We start from the raw sequence: 20,996 nt of genomic DNA on the forward strand, positions 1-20,996 counted from the left end.
CAATAACATTAAGTTGCCAAAGAAAGAAGAGACTAGAAAGGAAGGAAAGAATGGGTAGCCATGAGCAGACTTTGATGCACCAATAAAATGTATCTGGCTCAGATGTCCAAACTGAAACACAATGTTCATCTCTCGACAAATAAGTAGATTCTGAAAGAATGACCAGGTGTGCTACTGGCAAAGTACCAACTCAGTTGATTTCCAATGACATAATAGTGAAAGAAGTCCACGGATGAAACAATAAGTGTTAAAAGAAGGTGAAATGAGAAGGAAAGGGCATGAAGCTCCATCCAATCCCAATAGATATTGTTGATATAGTTATAACATTTCGCTGTCCCATTTCAGTGCCTGACATTGTCAATCTCCCTAATTAGTCAACATCTATCTGTAAATAAATTCAGCATTATACCATATATAAACTTATTTTTGTTAAATTTTCACTTTGGCTTTACTTGGTAGGGTGGAAAAATGGGAAGAAGGAAAGGTGGATGGAAAAGTAAAAAGAAAATGATTTTCAGTAGTGCCTGGTAAGAGAGAAAAGTGAGGGGAAAGAAAATAGAAGAGATTATGATTTTCCATCCTTATTCACAAAAGAAAATCATTCCAAATTGAAAAGATGGGAGAAGAGCAAATGGGAAAAGTATGAGTCAAAGTGTAGCATATTTACAAGATTGTTCATCATTTTTTTAGATTTTACCTTTTCATCTCAACTTACAAAGGGTAAAAGGTAAAATAATATAATTTTTAACTTCTCTATCTTTCCTACCAAGCATTACAATGGATAGAAAAACATGTTTTCTATTTTTTCACTTTTGTCCTCCAGTTTTTCATGTTTTCATTATTTCTATCCACCGTACCAAGCAAAACCTTAATGTTTAAGTATTGAAATAGATTCAAGACTTTTACCTAACACAACATGCCCTCAGCTCCAAATAGGTTCACATAGAACAGAATAAAAGTGCTGAATAATCTGAATTCTAAAAGCACAAAATAAGCTCCAACAGATAGACCACCAATTGTTTCATACTGAACTCTGAACAAAAAGGTCCTAGAACACACAAATAATACTCTTGTTCCCCATACCAGGATCGAGCACAGAAATGTCAAAAGAGATTTACTTTAAGGATGCATGCATGCATAATACACTTATGGCCATGTGTGTATGCAAGCAGAGACATGATGCATGAAATCACCTTAGTGTCCATATTGGACTATATATACCTTGTAGAAAATGAAAACACAAGGGGTACGTACAAGGAATGAAATTCTTTTGTCTTCCTCGTTGACACAGCCTCAGAAATTTAAACCTCTTCCAGTTGACCAATTTTACAGAAACTTTCATTCTAACAGCTCATACCATATTCTTCCTTGCACAATTTTTGTTTTGCTGTAAAACTAAGCTAGGCACGCGACTTGCTATTACCATGTAACATACCATCTCTATTGATACTTTTAGATATAGAATGAACACATTCTAGAACTTGATGTATGCTTTTAAACCTACTTCTCAGTTAGCTGCAAGTTCAATTTACATCATCTATCTCGCCAGTTCCTCATAATGTTGGACCATAAATGAATGAATGGAATCAACACGAATGTATCAGGTTTTCTACAATCCTCTGATCAATTAAAGCATTTTCAGTCTCCAATAATTCCAATTGCTGTTTAAGTAGTCCACAGCAAGTAGGTTATCATTCTTCATTCACTAAACCAGTCATACTTTTGTCATCCACTCAAAAAATTGAAAAGCATTTCTCTTTGTTACAAGATGCAGAAAAGGTGCAGGCACACCCACTAAATCTGCTTCAGCATTAAAAGCAGAGGCAACCATCAACATATAGGACTATTATCAAGCAAGCATATTGATTCATATCATAGGCAATGCAAGAATTTTCAATTCCAAGGGAAACAGTCAATAAGGTGATTTTTGTGTGTATATGTGTGACAGAAGACGATATGCATATGCATCCGTACAAAGGCATCAATGAAATCACATAGACATTGGTGATTATTTCCATTTATTAATATGATAAAGAAAATTTTCCATGTCAACCAACGTACAAAGCAATTTGAGCTCAAAAGGAATCACTACTGTCAACATAAAAATATTGCCCTCAAAGGCCAAAAAGTTATCCACTTGCTCCCAAGATAAGTTTTTATGACATCTAGGAGGATCATACTGCTTCAGATTTGCAAAGGAAACAAGACAAATCTGGCTTTTTTGGAGCAAAATTTGGACAAAGAATAAGAAAAGTTGTCAATTTTACAAATTATAACAACTTCTCATGTATATAGTTATAAAAACTATTGAAGAAAAATAATTCAGATCTCACCAGTTACAACAGTGGGAAAACTGAGATGCCGAAGTCTCAACTCATCACAGCTGAAGAAGTGTTAAAGGAATGGTACATTTGAGAATAACTCAGACACAATTGACGGTCTCTGTCATCCCCCCAACCACCCCAACCCTTAAACCCAGCTTTATACCCTGGTTGATTGTGATAGACACGCACATCCCATTCTGATCCAATATTAGCAACTTTATCAATTTCATCTACTTGAATGTTCACTGATCCATTATCAATGCAAGCATTACTCTGACCTTGGCCCTGATGTAAACCGCACTTCCCAAAGTGAACTGCACTAGTCCTTGGACCTCGTAATGTGTACACTGGACTGCCAAATGAAGGATAAACTGTTGCCCACATCGTTATATCCCAGTTGTAATCGTCAAAGAAGCAAAACTCTTTAGCCTTCCTATGGATTTTCCTCCAGACAGTCCGGTTAAAGGCATAACCCACATTTCCCATTCTCTCTGCAACCAAACTATCCCATCCTTCTCCTCTTGAATTCACGTCACAAGGTGCCAGATTTGCAGCATAGCAATCTGGGCATTTGTTGGGCTTCATAGATACAAGAAGCTGTAAGTTGCGATATGCATTGGGATAAATAAAGTGATCCTCTTCTATGAAAAGAATATGTCCATCATGCCCTCTGGTCTCCTTCAATCCATCCCACACAGTGTTCATCATCCACCACCAATGATGCTTCAAAGAAACTATCTTCGGAGATCGGTGGTTTCCATACTGATCAGGATTCCCAATACAATGTTTCTTCTCTGCATCATCCTTTTCCATACAGTCATTTGATGACACACCAGGAAAACTGTCAGTGAACACATGTGGCGAATAAGGGGCAAATATCTGTTTCACTTGGCAAAATTTGATCCCTTCCACGATCTTATTCATTTCTTCAAAGTAACCATCATGACTAACGATCAATAAAGTTTCACTTATCCCCACAACCTTGGACAAGCTCTTAACAACTACTTGGAGATATTGCGGCCGATTATGCACGTATAAAACAATGGTTATATGACCTTTAGCTAACTTTGGATATAGATCTACATTCCTAGGGGGCAACCAGTTTCGTTTTTCCAATTGGATTGAAAATTCATTCTGCTGAGGAAGGTTGAGTTTCCCACTAGAGCTCTGAATATCATCACTTCCACTTAAATCTTCATCGAATCCATTAGAAGCTGGGTTAACATTGGTCCTAAGAGAAACTATTAAAAGTGAAACCCCTAATAAAGTAACTAAAACTACAGACAGCAAACGTTTAAAAGCCGCATCCTTCAAACGGGGTTTCTTATAATTAGCCATAGAGCAAACAACAGACAGCATCCAGCAACTTCCAAGTCAAAGTTGCTGTCTCCAAAGAAGTATCAGAAAAGCCCAAAAAAATAAACACTTTACATTCATAGACAATCGAACAGCAAAAAATAACAGCAACCCATTTTAGAAGAAGGTGAACAAGTGAAAGGGTAAGAGCCAAAAACCTCAAAAAACAATTCTTCAACACTGAGCCATCCCCTTGCCGAAACTGGAATCAATGGCTTTAGCCGTTAAAAAGAAACCGCAAAACCCATGAAAATGGAGATCAAAGTTTAGATTAGAGGGAAGTGAAGAGATCAAGAAAAGGAAGAGAAGAGATTAATAAAATAGGGAATAGGTGGTGGCAGCCAAAAATCAGAAAGCCCAACGGTGTATATTTCTCGGTTGACGGGTTTAAACTGGGAAAGGTAAAGGAAAGTACGTGTACAAGGAGGAAATTGACTTGGCTGAAGACGGAAAGATCAAAGAGAAACGCGTTAAAATGCAGGCTTAATAAATAGTAAAACAGTTACTGTACAAGTTTGGCCAGAAATGGGAAAATGAATTAATTAAACTTTTAAGTTAGGCAATTAATAGAATTAATTTCCATTTTTAAGTGGTGGAAGAATTACTGAGATTAGTCAAGCCACAAAATAAGTTAATTTTGATATGCCTTCTTCTTTAATGACTCATCCTATTTATTTGACCATTTTTGTTCCAAATATTTGTTCTCTCTAATATGGCATGTAGTTATGAAATCAATTCAGCGACCATGCCTACCAATTTAGAAAATATTTCACTCACACTTCTTTTTATTACAATCTTGTAATTATCCAATTATATCAAAAAAATTAGGCATGATGCTTAAATAAATCTAAACTATTTTAAAAAATTTAAAGAAGGCTTTTTTTTATTACATTCAATTAAGTCCTTATACTTTTATTTTGAGTCAAATAAGCTTTTGTGACTAATGATTGATTAATTATCATTAGTTAAAATGCTCATTGTCTATATTCATATGACACTACTATGACGTTGATGTGAAGATTGAAAAATATCACACAGTCATATTATCATGTCAAATTAGCATGTTATGTCATCATCAATTATGATATGTCGATATGCCACATTATCATTAATTAAAAGATGTTAGTATGTCACATCAGTGTCATGCGACATAAAATAACAAATGACATTTTAATTAAGTCAATAATTAATTATAAGTACTTATTTAACTCAAAATAAAAGTTTAAAGGCTTATTTTACTTAAAATAAAAATACAAAAAGCTTAATTAAACACAATAAAAATATAAAAAACTTATTTGAATTTTCTCAAATAGTTTAAAAGCCAAAAAATTATGTAGGAGTTCACCACTTATGAAATTGAGCTTTATATAGTATTTAAGTAAAAAGTTTATGAAAAATCATTTTTTAAAATAGCAATTTAAATAACCTAACAAGTAGCACTATCCATTAACTATAACCATTTTTTATATTCCAATTTTCTAGTAGATTATCATAGAATTTAAAATGTAGATAAGACAATATCTTAGTAAAAAGGATTTTGTAATTAATATCTTGTCTCTTTTTTAAAAGAAAAATATTGACATAATATTCAAATAAGTACTTAAACTATTCAATAAAATTTAAATAAGTTATTATTCTTTTATTGCATTCAATCAAATTTTTATATTTTTATTTTAGATCAAATAAGACCTTATGACAAATGATTGAGTAATTGTCATTATTCAAAATGCCATTTATTATTTTATATCCATATGACATTGATATGTTGTTGATTTAGAAAAAATATCACATGGTTATATTATCATGTCATGTCATATCATCATCAATTATGATATGTTAGCATATCAAGTTAGCACCACGCGATATAGAATGACAAATGATATTTTGATTAAGTCAATAATTAATTATAAAGGTTTATTTGATTCAAAATAAAAGTATAAGGACTTATTTGATTCAAAATAAAAATATAAAAACTTGATTGAATACAATAAAAGTATAAGAACTTATTTAAACTTTCTGAAATATTTTAGGAACTTTTTTAGAGATTATGCCAAAAATATTCGACTTCTTCTTATATTTGGTGAGAAAAATATTTTAAATGGCATTTTCACATAGATCATCATAGTATTTAAAATGTAGATACTTGGTTCCATCTTCTTGTCCTTATCAACAAGTTTTGAGCTTTCCATATTGTCCATAAAACACAAAGAATTTCTTCAATATTCTCTTTATCAGTTTGATCACATAAGAAACAAATTCATTGATTTTTTTTAAATAATTCAATTTTTTTAAAAATATTATGTCAAATCTAATATCAAAGAATTAAGCTTAGCAGATTAGTTTAAAGTTGAAGATAGCAAATATCCAAGACAAAACATCATCTTAATAAAAGTGATGGTTATACAAAATCTAATAGTAAGAGATAAGTTTGAAGTTTTTGACAGAATATATGTAGCATTAAAGAGTTGGGTGGATTAGCAGTCCCATCCTTGATGTCGCAAGACATGGACTTCCATTTTTGCTTGATTCATTAATCATCGGGATATATGTGAACCATCATGTTCTTTTGCTCAAAGAACTCCTAAATACAACCCTCAGTAATATTGACGTACAGTTATCAATCACAATGATCGTAAATATATGTCACGCACCAAGAACTCGACAGAGATAATGTATATTCTAAAAGTCAATTAATTGGTTGTATAAATATATAATATGTACGTATGATATTATGTTCCTCATTTATGAAGTGAGCAGTTAATTTTATAAATTGAAATATGAAAATACATACACTAACATGTGAATGCTTGTTACGTGAACAAGTTTACTAAACATCCAAAATAACATTTGAGAAGATTTAAGGAGTCTCTCACGAACCCCATGATGATGGTGCTACCTCTTATGAGAAAACCACTTATCTTATATTTGACAGTACCGGTACGTGAGAAATCTTTGAGACGTGTGTTGGGACAACTTGATGATACAAGCAAGAAAGGGACACGCCATTGTCATCTATTAGTAGAGAAAGAAATTCACCACTTATAAGTCCAACTTACTCTTAATTGGAGAAGAACATGATAGAGTTGGAGAGAGGATAAAAAAAAAAAAAAGGAGAAGAACAAATGAACATTGAGAGGGAGTTGGAGATAAAAAAAAAAGGAAATTTTATTTATTTTCTATGTATCTTTTTTAAAAAATTAATATTTAATTTTAAATTTAGTTTTAATGATGTGATATCATTTGATGGCTCAATAGTATATAAAATTTATAAATTATCAATATATCAAATATAAATGCTTTTTTTAATTCTACATGTTGAGGACATTTGGTGGTGAGGAGGTAGGCAAGCCCATGGTTCCACCATGCCTATAACAACCAACAAAGGCAGTTGGTGTTTTATGCATTTAGCTGCCGTACTAGCCGGTTATGCTTATCAATCAAGTTTCTGAAAGAACATGGCGACCAACCCATATTGATGTAGCTTTAAGTTTAATCAATTGACTCATGTATCTTCGTTTTTACTTTGGTTGGGAGGCGTGCATGGGGTGGGATGGGATCCCACATTCTTGTAGTTATGCTAAGTGAAGTGGACTAGGCCTACTCCATTGGGCCTATTAAGATTAAAGATTGGCACTTGTGCTTTTTTGGTTAATGAATTTATTATGTTATTCAATCCGTCTCATTTGTTTATTTATATTTCCTTTTTTAGGTTATCTCAAAAAATTATATTCTCTTTTTTGTAACACATAATTTTTTTTACTTTTTTATATTTTAAAATATTTATCATGATGTGTTTTTTTTTTAACATTAAAAATCATAGAATATATATCAATTGTATAAAAAAATTTAAAATTTCAATACTAAATACACCCAAATCAAAGTTTTTTTTTTAAAAATAATACACTTATGTCAAATTAACCTATGATTTGCTTACTTACCTTATATTCATTTCACTACTAGTATTCAACAGGGGATGTCTTTGACAAATTTGGCTTTAGCTTCCTTAATTATGACTTGACCAACAAATATTTGATGTTTTGTGAAAGATTGTTCAAACTTAAAATTCGATGCCACAAGCCAACCAAGATCAATAGTGAATTGAGCTCTTGTTCCATGGCCAACAATACTAGATGTTTTTTTTTTACTAAATATTTAATTTGGAGTCAAAAATTTTGAGTTTTTGTCAATTTAGGACTAATTGTTTCAATTGTAACTGTTGGTGTAAGCCTTGCAAGTCAATCGATTTTGTACTTGTAAAACACTATATTAATTAATCATATATCATATTAAATACATTATGGATATTTTATATAATGTATGAGATATTTCTTTATCTATGAGTTTATTTATAAAAAGTTATGAGAGACTTATGTAGATGAAGTTCTTGGAACGTAATGGTCTTGTAAGAAAATTATATGGGTTATAATTATGAGATTCTTATACATTAAAGCCTTGTTCCTAAATATGTTCCTGGTCATTATAGAATTAAGAATAAAGGCATTGACAATGCTTAAAGACTAGTATATGCTAAGTCTTTTTACTTTGGAAGTAAACAACTGATCTCATCTGTTAAAGATACTTGGAGATAGTATGTGGCTGCTTGTTAAGGAACAAATTCACTGAACATTACTCGTTATGAGAGTTTCATTTGGTATTTCACTCAAGTGTCTATGAAAATACTTTTATGTGTTAGTAGTGTAAGTAATCCTTAGACTTTTAATACCAGGTCATCTTGTATGTGAGTTATCATGCTTTGATTTCACCTCTACGAGTCTGGAGGCTACCAAATACTTAAATAGGGTACTTTTGGGTATGGCATGAAGCATGCGAAGATGAATGAGTAGTCTAAAAAGGATTCATCACCTCAAGTGATTTGAAAGAGACATATCTCACTTGCTCCTAGCTTATATTGACAAAGTCCTTGGCCAAGGCGATCTTGATAGGTCAATATGAAGCTTTAAGACTAATATGGGATGTCATAAGTAGACACTGTGCCGTGCTTAATGACATATCCAAGATATTTGATAAAAAGAATGAATTACACTAAGATACACTGAAAGGCTAGTCAAATCATATTGACTCTCTTGACATTTGGATAGTCATAATGTATTGTTAGATGTCGCTTATGATCTATAAATATAAGCAATTGGATTAATTTATATTTATTGTCAATATGTTGGGGGCCTAATGAGTTACACACAATAAGGTGACAATGTGAAATTAAAATGGGATTTGTACTCAATTGAAAATTTAGAATTTCCAATATAGACTTAATTAAATGGTTTAATTAAGTATAGAGGTTAAATTGTAATTAACCAAAAGTTGGATTAGTAATTTAACTTAACTATAAATACTTAAATGTGGATGTTGCACTATATGAGAAGAATTCAAGGTGAGAAAGACTTGACAAAAAATCGAAAAAGCTCCCATAGCCAAAGAAACGTTTTTTTCATATAAGTTCCAGGAATAGTTTTTCTTTGTCATCTTTTCTACCAAAACCGATTCTTTGAAAGGTGAGATTTATGAAATCTTAGCCACTAACATCGGTTCACGGCATACGTATAATTCCTATCTTGAAGAAGGCTTTTATTTGTCACCTGTGTGGATCACTGTTAGAGGCTGAACACATAGACAGCTTTGGTTTTCGACAACTAGGTTTTGGTGTGCAATCAAGAAAATGGGTCATGACTTGTGATTTATTGAAATCACTACTAAAGGTATGATTCTGATCATTTACTTGTATCTATGAATGTTAATTCGATAAAATGCCAAAAAAAAGTGATCTTATGGAGGTTTCGATTTTCTATGTTTATTTTCGTTACGCTATTCAATTTTAATTGTTAATTTTTGAATTTCCTTCTTTTCTTTGAGCATGGCCGAAATCTAGTAGTAATAATTAAGGGTTAAACGTTTTCTATTTCTTATAATTAAGGGTTAAGATGAGAGGTGTCAGATGCGTGTAGGACATGCGCATGACGTGGACGTTGACTTGTCGTGTAAGATACTAAAGGGTAGTTTTGTCAAAAAGTTTTTTTTGTCAAGTTAAAATGGTTCAAATAATAGCGTTGTGTGCAACAACTAAATTTTTCATCATGGCGTGTAACAACTAAATCTTTAGCATGACGTGTAACAATTTTATTTTTCAACATGCGTGTAACAACTAAATTTTCAACATACGTGTAACAATTATATTTAATAACTAAATTTTCAATATGACGTGCAATAACTAAATCTTCAACATAGCGTGTAAGAATTACATTTTTCAACATAACGTGTAACAATTAAATTTTCAATATGGTGTATAACAACTATATTGTCAACATGACATGTAATAATTATTTCTAACATGACGTATAACAACTAAATTTTAGAACATGGCGTGCAATACTATATTTTTTAACATGACGTTAATAACATTTTTTCCACAAAGAGTAACAATATCATTTCTCAACATGCCTAGTCATTTGATCACGTGATTTTTTGTTGCTTGTGATACACGCTTCATCTACCTATCAACTTACCCCTTAATTGTAAAGAATTAAAAAATATTTGATCCTTAATTATTACAATTAAAACGTTTGACTTTTAATTAAAAAAGTATCCAAACATTTAGTTCCAATTTGAGCATTTGGCTTATGTTTTTCAACCTTGTTTCCTCTGATATCTAATTGGACTGCACTTGAATGATACTACCTTGTATTAAGTCTGGTGATGGGAAAGCCACATAGGTACAAGAGTGAGACTGAGAGAGAAATGGGCCACTTTGGCATCATGGAAGTCATAGGTTGGTTAAGATAAGGTTACTGTCCCGGCTTTCCAAATATCAACCGCCACCACATCGATATCCAAAACCATCGACTTATATGTGATAGTCAAGGAATGGGCAAACAGAGCAGATAATTCTTCTGAAAATGGCAGCCAAAGTGGCTCTCTCTTCTTGTCTCAGAACCCAGATTCCTGTCTTCCCCAAGTCTTCATCATCACCATCAGCTTTCCCTTGTGCTCTCGGTTTACAAAAGACAAGGGTCCATCAATTCAAAGTACATGCAAACTTAGGTAAGATACATTTTCTTTGAATTTCATTCAACATATGTAAAATGCCTATATGTATATATATTGTTTGCTTGGTTGAATATTCTATCAAAATATGACAGAAATGATAACTAGGGAGAAGTGGTTTTGATTTGTTAGGGGAAGGAGAAGGAGAACTCAAGCCAAAAGGAAAGAAGAAATTTATAACAAGAGAAGAAGAACCAGAACAGTGAGCATTCTACTCTATCACTTTGCTACAGTATAATTTCAGCTGTTCTTTATTCATTGATTTGACATCCTGTTTGGCTTCATCATTATTTGCTATAGATAGCAATTCAAGTCCAATTTCCAAACGATTGACTACCAGAAGGGGTTTACTGAATGCAGATATTGGCAAACTGCAGGAGAAAGGGAAGGAGAGAATCCCATGATGACCCCTCTTCCTTACATTATCATATTTGGCATGTCAACACCCTTTGTAATCTTAGCCATTGCTTTTGCTAATGGCTGGATCAAGGTGCCTGTTCGATGAACTTTGCCTTTGCAATGCAGTGAGAATGAGAGACTGGGCCCTCCATGGTGGTGATTCACTCGATAGACATCTTCAATTCAGCCTTCTCAGCTTTCAAAATTTAAGCATATGTTGTGAACGCACTTGCTTTGAGTATTTATGATGTTAGTTTTTCAGGCAAAAATCATAATAAAAAGGTCTTTCTACAATCATTCGTCAGAATGAATGAAATGTACCAAACACGCAGGATGGAAATATCAATGCGATATCGCTTACCTACGCTGCAAAAACAAGTAATTTCCTCTGGATCTAAGTATATTCCTACTAGTGTTTTTGAATCAGTTTTAGGGAACTTACTGCTCACTCACTTTTGTCCGATAGAAAGTTGCTAGGGTATGCCTGAATGGGCATGGCACGTTGCTTGCGAGATCTTATGGGTTGACAGACAAATCCTTGCCACCAGGTGAAACTGGTGCAGGTTCTGCTCATATTTTTGAGGTTTTGGGTCTATTGGGTTCAAGTTGAAATCTACAGTGATTCGGATTGGGTTGGATGACTTTCTAAGTTGGGTAATTGGAATATTGTCAAATTCTGCCATTGCTAAAGATGGCAATTAAGTTTAAATTCAAATTAGGTTTAAGTCATCTTGAGTTTGCATTGTTCCAAATTTCATTATCCTATCAGATTCCATTTGTTAACTTTTTTAATACATTCAAGTGATATTGTGTCCTGTTCCAAGCAAATTGGAGCTGCTTTTGCCACATTTAGCTTCTGCAAATATGAGGTACCTGCTAGCAAACTAAATGAATCTTTTGTGTACATTCCAAAACCCAATACAAAATTGGAAACTCGGCATTGAAAGGTTCCAAGTAGAAGTGAACATCATGTGCAAAAGGCATAGCAACTGAAGAGCATGTTCATATGGCATATAACCTTACTTATCCTATGCTAAATCTTTTCTTATCCTACCATATCTTTTAACTTTTTCCTTTTAATCGTGTCAACAATATCAGTATTAAAATATATATTAAGATATAACGATTTGATTTACCTATGCAAGGACTTGTAGAGTACTACAGTCACATATTTTTGAAGAAATCGATGTGTTGAGCAAAGAGCCACAGACTGACCATCATCACCATCTTGCTCATAAAGATGATTCAGCATCGTATGAGAAGGCCTTGGCGAGGGCTTGCGACTTCTAATGATGAATCTTCGCTCATCTATTAAAGTTGTCCGGAGCTGTGGAGGCAGGTCGGGCGGAGGCTTGCTGAAATCACCATCATTTAGTGGTTGATTGTCATAGCTTGATATCGGGGAAGGAGGAGATTCAAACTCTGAGAGGCTTTCAGGAGCTTCTGGAACAAACTCCTGTTTACAACACACCATGAGTGAAACTGGGCGTGAAAGAACAGAGAACCAAGGGACAGTCTGATTTTCAATGTTGATATTCAAGCAAGAAATTAAGTTGTACATCAAAATATTGCTGCACCATATCTATTTAACAAATCAAAAATGCTATATTTTAAACATAGATATGATTGTAGTCAGTGATGCAAGAATAAACAGCAGAATGCTGGGTAAACAGAACTTAGATGAACAACTACAAAACTCATTTGCTTGTTTGATATTTTCCAGGTCTTGCTGCACGAATAGATATCATCAAACGTTTTAAATTGAAGTAGAGGCTTCTATTACATTGCGTTTGTCCACTCTCCATGATGAATTATGTAAATATGAGTTGATGCTGCAACAAAAACAAATAATACTTCCCTAAAGTATTTACAGCCATATAAGCCAGACTTTGATATGATGAATGGCTCTATGGAGAATATGTGAACAGTCAACTTCCTAGTTCTCAAAGCTGTTGAGATAGCGACAGAGATGCCATGAGCACTGTCAAATCATAATAATTTGGTATAAAGCCTTAGCAATTGCAAGCACCATATACAGGCTAATATCAGTGAGATTGTAAGTGCAGATTTATCCAACCCTTGAAAAATGGCAAACATTACAGCATGTATAAGCCCCAATAAATATTACAGACACAACTGCATTTTTCCTTCCTTTTATACTGCCTTCTCGGGAACCAGAGATCATTAATTCATCTTGTCCAATCAATTAAGGTCTCAAGCCATTGATACAGCAAAAGAGGAAGAGCAGCAGCTGGTAGCTAAACCAAGAAACAAAAAGCTGCATGGTTCAACGGTTTGGTATGTTACTAAAGGGCTGTGTCTTATATGTAGCTTGCGTTCAGTCTAACAGGAGATATAAGAAGCAAAAGGGAAAAGGCGGTCAAATGTGTCTCATAGCATTGCATGAATTCATTATTGTTGAGGAGCATAAAACTGGCAAATAGCTGCTACAAATTGATTTTTTTGTTTTTTCCCCACATACCAACAATATACACATATCTAGCTTTTGGTTATTTAACAAGCTACACATCCAGGACATGCCAATCCTTTGCCCGCACTAAGCTGCAAGTAAAATCTAATGCACAGGTGACATAAAAATCAGATGCTTAAATTTCCGCCGTGCTAGCTTATTTAGATACTATTATTGGTGTCTCTTACAATGGGGAATACAAGTCAACTGTAGGCATTCTTTCTCATCTATTAAACAGGTATCCTCCTTAAATACAGCTTGAATGCCAGATAATTTTTCACACATAATGCAGGTGATATGGAAACATCAACGTCCTTATGCTTCAAAGCTATGTTGATATCATGAGGAAAGCAATCATTTTTGCTGCTCTATGAATTTCAAATTTAAATCAGCATACTTTCCCAATATGCTAAATATTTCCAATATAAGTCGGTGACAACACAGAAACAGGTTAACTATATTGCTTCCAACATTCTTTCTTCCATACTTTACTTTTAGCAAAAAGGATTGGTCCAGGAAAGTGGCGAAAAAAGGAAGTAAATGAAAAGATCTGTTAGAGAGTAAAAATCATAATGCTTGACTCTTTGTATTGGTGTAACAGTCAACAGAGAAACTTTAATATACCTGCAAATCCAAAACGTTATAAGCACTTCCAGACTCATCAAATTCCCATGGTAAGTTTGGAGCATATCTAATCAGCTCATCAACAATGAAGTGGTAGTGGTAGACACCTGATGGGAGCATCTTCATGATAATGAAATCTTTACCCAAAGAGAGCAAGGGTTCTCTGAAAGGAAGAAATAAAAGTTCTACACTTTAGATTGTGAAAAGAAAACTGCTTAACCTAAAGAATGAAACTTTAGAGATAAACACCATAACAAATTTCAGTACCTGGTCTTCCAATTGTCCCATGATCCAGTAATAGCTACTTTCTTGCCACCAAAGCACCATGTTATCATCACTGCTCTCTTCTCCTCTGGGAGATCCTCATAATATGTTGAATTTTGTACTGGTTGATCATTTTGGAGTTGCATCATTTGACCAGGTCTTGGCAAGGGAGCATCAGAGATCTGGAGAAAGCAATGCAACGCAATTATATCTCCATGTGTGTGTGTCCTTACATGCACCAAAATATATAATAGACAATAGAAAGCTTTAATAAGCAAGCACTTTTCCATATGTTGAACAAATATTAAAAATTATTTTGATTCTCTTTAAGCATAATATACAGAAACACTAAATCCCAATAGAGATGCTCTATCTCCTTCAAACATTATATTGACAATAAAGCATGTATCCCGTCAACATTCACTACATTTCACATACAACTGTATACTCTCAGGGAACACTGTCTAAAGTTTAAAGTAACCCCAGCTAAAAAGGAAATATTACTGACATAAAAGATAGTGGAGATAAATTCCATTAGCTTGAACAGGTGAGCAGATTATTATAAAAAAAATGAAACAAGCCATGACAAAAGGGTTCACAAAGATTGTTACTTTTCAAGCATACAGCAAATCTAAAGAGGAATATATATTTCAGGAAGGGTAGAATTACACTATGCAAATGCTTTTAAAGATTGTTACTTTTCAAGCATACAGCAAATCTAAAGAGGCATATACATTTCAGTAAGGGTAGAATTACACTGTGCAAATGCTTTTAAAGGCAATGGACTGTTAGTTTTGCAACAATAGAATATTACTTTAAAGTTTAGCCCTTTACCACAGAAAAGTATACAGTAACAAACATCATTAGCAACACCTGAAAAGGCAAATGAAAGGATATCCTAGATAAGGAAATATAAAATATTCCATCTACTCCAAGGTACAATTAATATGATAAGGAACAAAGAAATATAGCCTATTCCTTTGAAGCGAATTAGAAAATAGAAATGCAAACCATAAAACAGGCTGTAAATATGAGACCCTACAAAAATAACAGATAATAGTAGTAAGACCCAAGGTTTCCTTACAATTCTAACTGGTAACCATGGAAAATTAATTTATCATGTCCTATTATGATTAAAACGGTAGGCTGGTGCTAAATCAATTTATTAATTTCTTTTTCATTTTAAAAAGGAGACCTACCAGATTAAGTGTTCAGCAAATGAAGAGCAATGTTGCTAATGGCTTGGTATCAGTCTATTTGCAACAGCAGCACAAATTCTCAAGGAGATATTAGGAGTAACATGGAAAAGGATGTAAAAAGAATACTTTTTGTGGTCAAAATATCAATTCATCCTATAATCTCATTCTTAGCCAGGTTCCACTGGCTCAGAGAATCCAATCACTGCCTTCAACTCCCCTAGTGTTCATGTGTTATCCTTGAGTGGCAGGTAACAGGTTCATCTAGTCTTTCCTACTGCCTTCTCAGCAACCATAGATGATAAATTTATCTTTTTTGTTAATGACTAAAGAGGCAGGCAGCCAACCAAATTGAAAGAGGGCAAACCTAAAAGAGAAAAGACAAAAGCTTGATATAACTGTTTTGGCAAGTAAGAGGATGCATGGCATACTACAGCAAGGTTCCAGTCTATCTGCAATAGCAGAATATAGTTTAGTTTCAGCAGAGTGAAAAGGGCAGTAAAAGTTGCAATGATTCTGTACTGAGCTACTAATTCATCCCAGATTCTCATTTTTCTTCTTGACTTAACAAATTCAGAGCTTTCAGCCACCACACTTGAATAATTCTAATATTAGAATTTTATGAGTTATCTATTTCTAGCTAGCATTGCATTTTCATGAATTATCCTTTGGTTGAAGTTCGAGTATGCCATCATTTGTTTTTTTTTTATGTTGTTTTGTTTGTTATGCCAAAGATAACACATATGTACTATGTGGTTGTTTGACATGGTCCAGCTCTTGGCACCTGGAGATCCTTCACATGCACTGATCTGAAATGTAAATCTAATGCGTGAGTTCATAAAAAAAAAGTTTTATATGGTTTGTGCTACCTATTTTATAATTTGTACAATTTAGCTGCAACTTAGATAACAAGTACTTGCTTCAAAAAAGGGTCAAATGTCTTAGAAGCTAGTCATGCACTACAAACATGGCAGTTCACTAGCAAACCTAAGTTATTCTCAGAATCCCTTTTCTAACTATGTTACATGTATGCACCCAAAAATATTCATACACGGTTCAGATGGTTCAAAAGCATCATGGTGCCTACGTTTTTAAGCAGTCTTAAAAGATAAGAAACTATTATGAGGAAAAGATTCACTTAGTAAGCAGAATATAACTTCAGAACATTTACAAACTTTTAATATGCCTATGATTTCAATTCAAGTTAGTACAAAAGTAGAATCAGGAAGTCGATTATGCTTCCAACATTCTTCATCCCGACATCACTTGCTTTCGGAGTTAAAGACTCAGTCCAAAAGGAAACAATGAAAGAGGAAAGAAGCAAAAAGATCAGTAGCAGCAATCCAATTACCCAATCTTGTGTAACAGGATAACAATTTAGAAAGAATCTTCAGAATACCTGAAAATCCAAAGCTTTCCCTGAATCAATGTATTCCCATGGCAAGTTATTCTCACAATGGAGATCCTCGTAGCGTGTAGTGTTTTGCACTAGCACATCATTTTGGGCTTGCATCATTTCAGCAGATCTTAGCCAGGGGAACATAGGGATCTGGAGATAAAAATGCAATTTAATTCAGAAGTTATTATTCTCATTTTTTTTTTGGATAAATGTCATCTCATGTATGCTTGTTTTTACACATTCAAAATTACAAATAAAACTGCAAGCCTCATGAGCAAGCACTTTAAATGTCGCTTTTGCGCATAGCTATGCAATGGCACTAAATCTCTACAGAGATGCTCCTTCTCCATTAAAGATCAACCTAATCCAAAAATCACATACCTATCTGTCAAAAAAAACTTTTTCATGAATTAAACATATACCGTCCCCAAAAGATAGAATATATTCTTTTAATAGGCAAAGAGACAACTTCAGCAGAAGCTATGATACAGGTAACATGTAAAGACATGTGAATGATGAAGAAAGTCAGAAACAATTTGGAAACTGAAATAGTCAGTGAGGAAATAATCAGCAAAGATCAATATTTTCCAACTTTACTAACAAACGCCAGAATACAATTGGTAAAGAAGATGAACATATTTTTATGCCACAGCTATTAAAAGCAGTACTGAGAACTAATTGCAAAATGTAAAATAACACTATAAATACAAAACAAATTTCACACAAACATATATATGAAGTTAAAATCAAATCTCTCCCCATCTTTCCTCCAAACCCACCACCACCCCCCCCCCCCCCCCCCCCCCCCCCCCCCCCCCCCCCCCCCCCCCCCCCCCCCGCCCCCCAAAAAAAAAAAAAAAAAAATGGAAAGAAAAAAAATTGAAAGAACTAACCTGTGGAGGGAATAGGAAAGGAAGCTGATAAGCCTCGTTAGGACTATAGGGAGGGGAGTGAAGCATGGGGTCTGAATTAGACTGCTCATTATCTACTTCATATCCATTCTTCTTTGCTCCTGAGTTTCCTTCTCCATCTTCTCTACCACCAGCATTTCCCATTACTTTCAAATAAAAGAAAAAGCCTGATCAGTTAATAATCTCAACTACAACTGATTATTAATTAAAAAGAACCATTACTTCCCATGAAACCAACTTGCAAGACCAAAACAAGAAAACAGAGCAGACCCAGAAGCCAAAAAGCAAAACTGATCAAGTAAACTTGATGTTTGGAGAGGGTAGTTAATTACTCACCCATGAGTGCAACTGGACTGCACAATCACAGTCAAGCAAACAGAGAAATGAGTCAAGGAAGGCACTATTATTTCTGCAACTTATTTTTATAGTTGGGTTTTGTTTATTTATTTATTTGATTGATTGATTGATGTTTTAATGGAAAGTGCAATTTGTCTGCTGCCTTTCTTTCTCTGTGCTGGTGAGTTGAAAAAGGGCGAACCAACTGAATAATGAAAAGTAAAATGTATTCTCCAATGAGTTTGGAAGATCCTGTGGTGGAACTAATGGACCAACTAATGATGTTTGTTCAAAAGCGGGTGCTGTTTTTGCCACCAAAATGCAACTGTTCCCTATCCACGCTGTGCCCTTCTCCACGGTTGATACCTTCAGTCAATGATCGCCTGCCACGTATTATAGCATGATCACTTTTCTTCCCTTTGAATGTTTTCTGATTTTTCTTTAGCAAACTTCTAATTTGTGAAGCATGTTTTGAATTAGCCGGTTGTCCAATTGATAAGCAATGCCCAACAATATGAGTCTCATTGATAAACACCTTTGATACTAATTCCCAATGCACGATGCTTGTAAGATATAATATATAGTACTTCTTATTTTGCTATGGAATATGATAAATTGTATTATGAATTATTATATTAAAAATTTTTAATTAAAAACTACATATGTATTTGAATTGAAATGTTAATTATCTTGTCACCTTTTCTTGACCGTAAATATTTTTTCAATGTTGTTAATTATCTATACTAAATAAAATAAAATCATTAAATTCATTTTAGGGTCCTTGCTTTGATAAATAATCACAAAGCAACTTAAACTCTTTTATGTTTCTTTCGAGCATACTGCTCTTGCGGGTTTGCATAAAGTCCTCAAAATATTATGCCAGTAAAAATAATTTAACCCCAAGCTCCCTAAAATCAGTCCAACCCTTGGAAGAAACTTTGTAAAATGGGAAGTATGTCATATAGGGTTGCCTTAGCAAAAACATGATTGCTCTACCCCAACAGTGCATAATTGTAGCATGAAAATAGAAAACCGCCATGTGAGAAGGTAAAGTAAAGCAGGAGAAGAAGCTTTCTTTTCTTGCTTTTTTTGAGAAAGTTAGGGAGGGGCTTGACAAGTTTAATTTGAACCCCTTGCCTACTCCACCATGCCCTTCTTACACGGACTAAACGTGTTCATCTTTCCATGTGATTTGCCCTTAATTTTACTAAGGAAGTCGGATAAAGTAAAGGAGAATATGCCCACAAATGTATGTAGGTGATAGGTATCTAGTCGAGCATGTTTGTACCAAATCAACTCTAATTGTACCATCTTGTGTGAGCATTTAGATATGAAGAGAGAGAGAGAGAGAGAGAGAGAGCTTTGTTGGCTTTTGGACCATGAGAACAAAGCATGTAGCAAGTGGGCATCTTCTTTTTCTTCCTCCAATCAATGATAAAAAGGTCAAAGTAAAAAAAAAAGATGCTTAATTACCCAATCCTAGCTAGGCTTGTAATTTTCTCCTCCCAAGTCATAACAAGAAATCTATTACAAGGGACGTTTGAGAATCTAAAGAGAGTGATTTTCTCTTCAAGAATCAATTGCAAAAAAGAAAAGGGTAAAAGGCAAAGTGAATGCAATGTAGATAAAAGAAAAGGCAAAGAAAAAGGGGGTTGTTTTATAGACATGGAATTCTTTATGAGTTAATTTTAAAAACATGCGAATTTAAGCTTTTTAAATAAGAAAATAATTATGAATTGTTTAAATTCATCTATCACACCCTAAGTTAATTGACTTGACATGCTAGCTACTAGGTTAAACCAATAGAGAGAATATCATTGTGAAGATGTGACAAATGAGGGAAATGAGAATCTACCATTACTAGGGTCGGTTTCATGGGTCGATTTATGAGATAGCAACATGTAACGAGTACATATTCTAGTTGGACAATAAGGTTGGTGAGAGAAATCATTCCTTTTCTTTTCATTTTCCTTTTGATTTGGACCGTATAAATCATTCTTTCATTTCACGTGCATTTGCCCAAACCTTCATTAAAGGAAATCAAATATATTAGGATTCGGGAATCATATACGACTTTCCTTGTTAGGAACCAATTCCGAAAGGGAGGACTGTGTCTCAAAAGGCTGTACAAATCATAGCCAAGCATGTGTTTCTGGAAACCATAGTCATTCAAGAACACTAATCTTGGATTGAAATTATATTCCTAGTCTTAACTTGGGCCTAATATTCTCTATTCTATTATTGTGACTCAAGTTTCAGGTTTTCGGTGCTTGAACATTTTGCCCAATAACAAGGGCATGCATGTAATCTAATGTTTAAAGAGTTGAATTTGAATTAACATGCCTTAATTATTGTTACTATATACATAGTACGGCTTCCACAAAATCTAATCACGTTATTTCGGGAAGGCAAAAAAAAAATGGTGAGTAGAAATGTTGTGGAAAGGTTCGTTTCATGATGAATCATTGCAAGGGAGAAAGAATAGGTGGATTAATTTTCCTTTTGGTAGGTTATCTTTGTAGGATACGACATGAACAAGCTGTGGTAATATGGTGTACATAGGGGGTGGCTAACTAGACTCTAGCTAAAGTGGTGACACAAATCTCGTGATTTCATAAAGAAAATCTACTTGTCTGCCATTTCTTTTAGTTGCAAATA

At 33.9% G+C, this 20,996-nt stretch overlaps 3 protein-coding genes across 3 annotated transcripts; 1 reads left to right on the forward strand and 2 right to left on the reverse strand.

Annotated features, from left to right (window-relative positions):
- Positions 1-1,981: 1,981 nt before the first annotated feature.
- LOC18612481 (beta-1,2-N-acetylglucosaminyltransferase II) lies at positions 1,982-4,120 on the reverse strand. The gene has a single exon (XM_018126790.2). The coding sequence runs from the start codon at positions 3,681-3,683 to the stop codon at positions 2,370-2,372; it is 1,314 nt and encodes a 437-aa protein (XP_017982279.2). The 5' UTR covers positions 3,684-4,120; the 3' UTR covers positions 1,982-2,369.
- Positions 4,121-10,509: 6,389 nt separating this feature from the next.
- Positions 10,510-11,432, forward strand: LOC18612482 (uncharacterized). Its single transcript, XM_018114123.2, has 3 exons — positions 10,510-10,736; positions 10,872-10,941; positions 11,100-11,432. The coding sequence occupies exons 1-3, from the start codon at positions 10,592-10,594 to the stop codon at positions 11,242-11,244; spliced, it is 360 nt and encodes a 119-aa protein (XP_017969612.2). The 5' UTR covers positions 10,510-10,591; the 3' UTR covers positions 11,245-11,432.
- A 591-nt stretch (positions 11,433-12,023) lies between these two features.
- LOC18612483 (SNF1-related protein kinase regulatory subunit beta-2-like) lies at positions 12,024-18,617 on the reverse strand. The gene is made up of 6 exons (XM_018114122.2): positions 18,339-18,617; positions 17,985-18,148; positions 17,092-17,241; positions 14,500-14,678; positions 14,233-14,395; positions 12,024-12,594 (listed from the first exon to the last, which is right to left on the reverse strand). Exons 1-6 carry the CDS (start codon positions 18,340-18,342, stop codon positions 12,271-12,273), a joined length of 984 nt encoding a protein of 327 aa, XP_017969611.2. The 5' UTR covers positions 18,343-18,617; the 3' UTR covers positions 12,024-12,270.
- Positions 18,618-20,996: the final 2,379 nt, after the last annotated feature.

Source organism: Theobroma cacao, chromosome 1, assembly GCF_053813885.1.
Source record: "Theobroma cacao isolate CCN51 chromosome 1, ASM5381388v1, whole genome shotgun sequence".
In the NCBI taxonomy this organism is placed as follows: domain Eukaryota; kingdom Viridiplantae; phylum Streptophyta; class Magnoliopsida; order Malvales; family Malvaceae; genus Theobroma; species Theobroma cacao.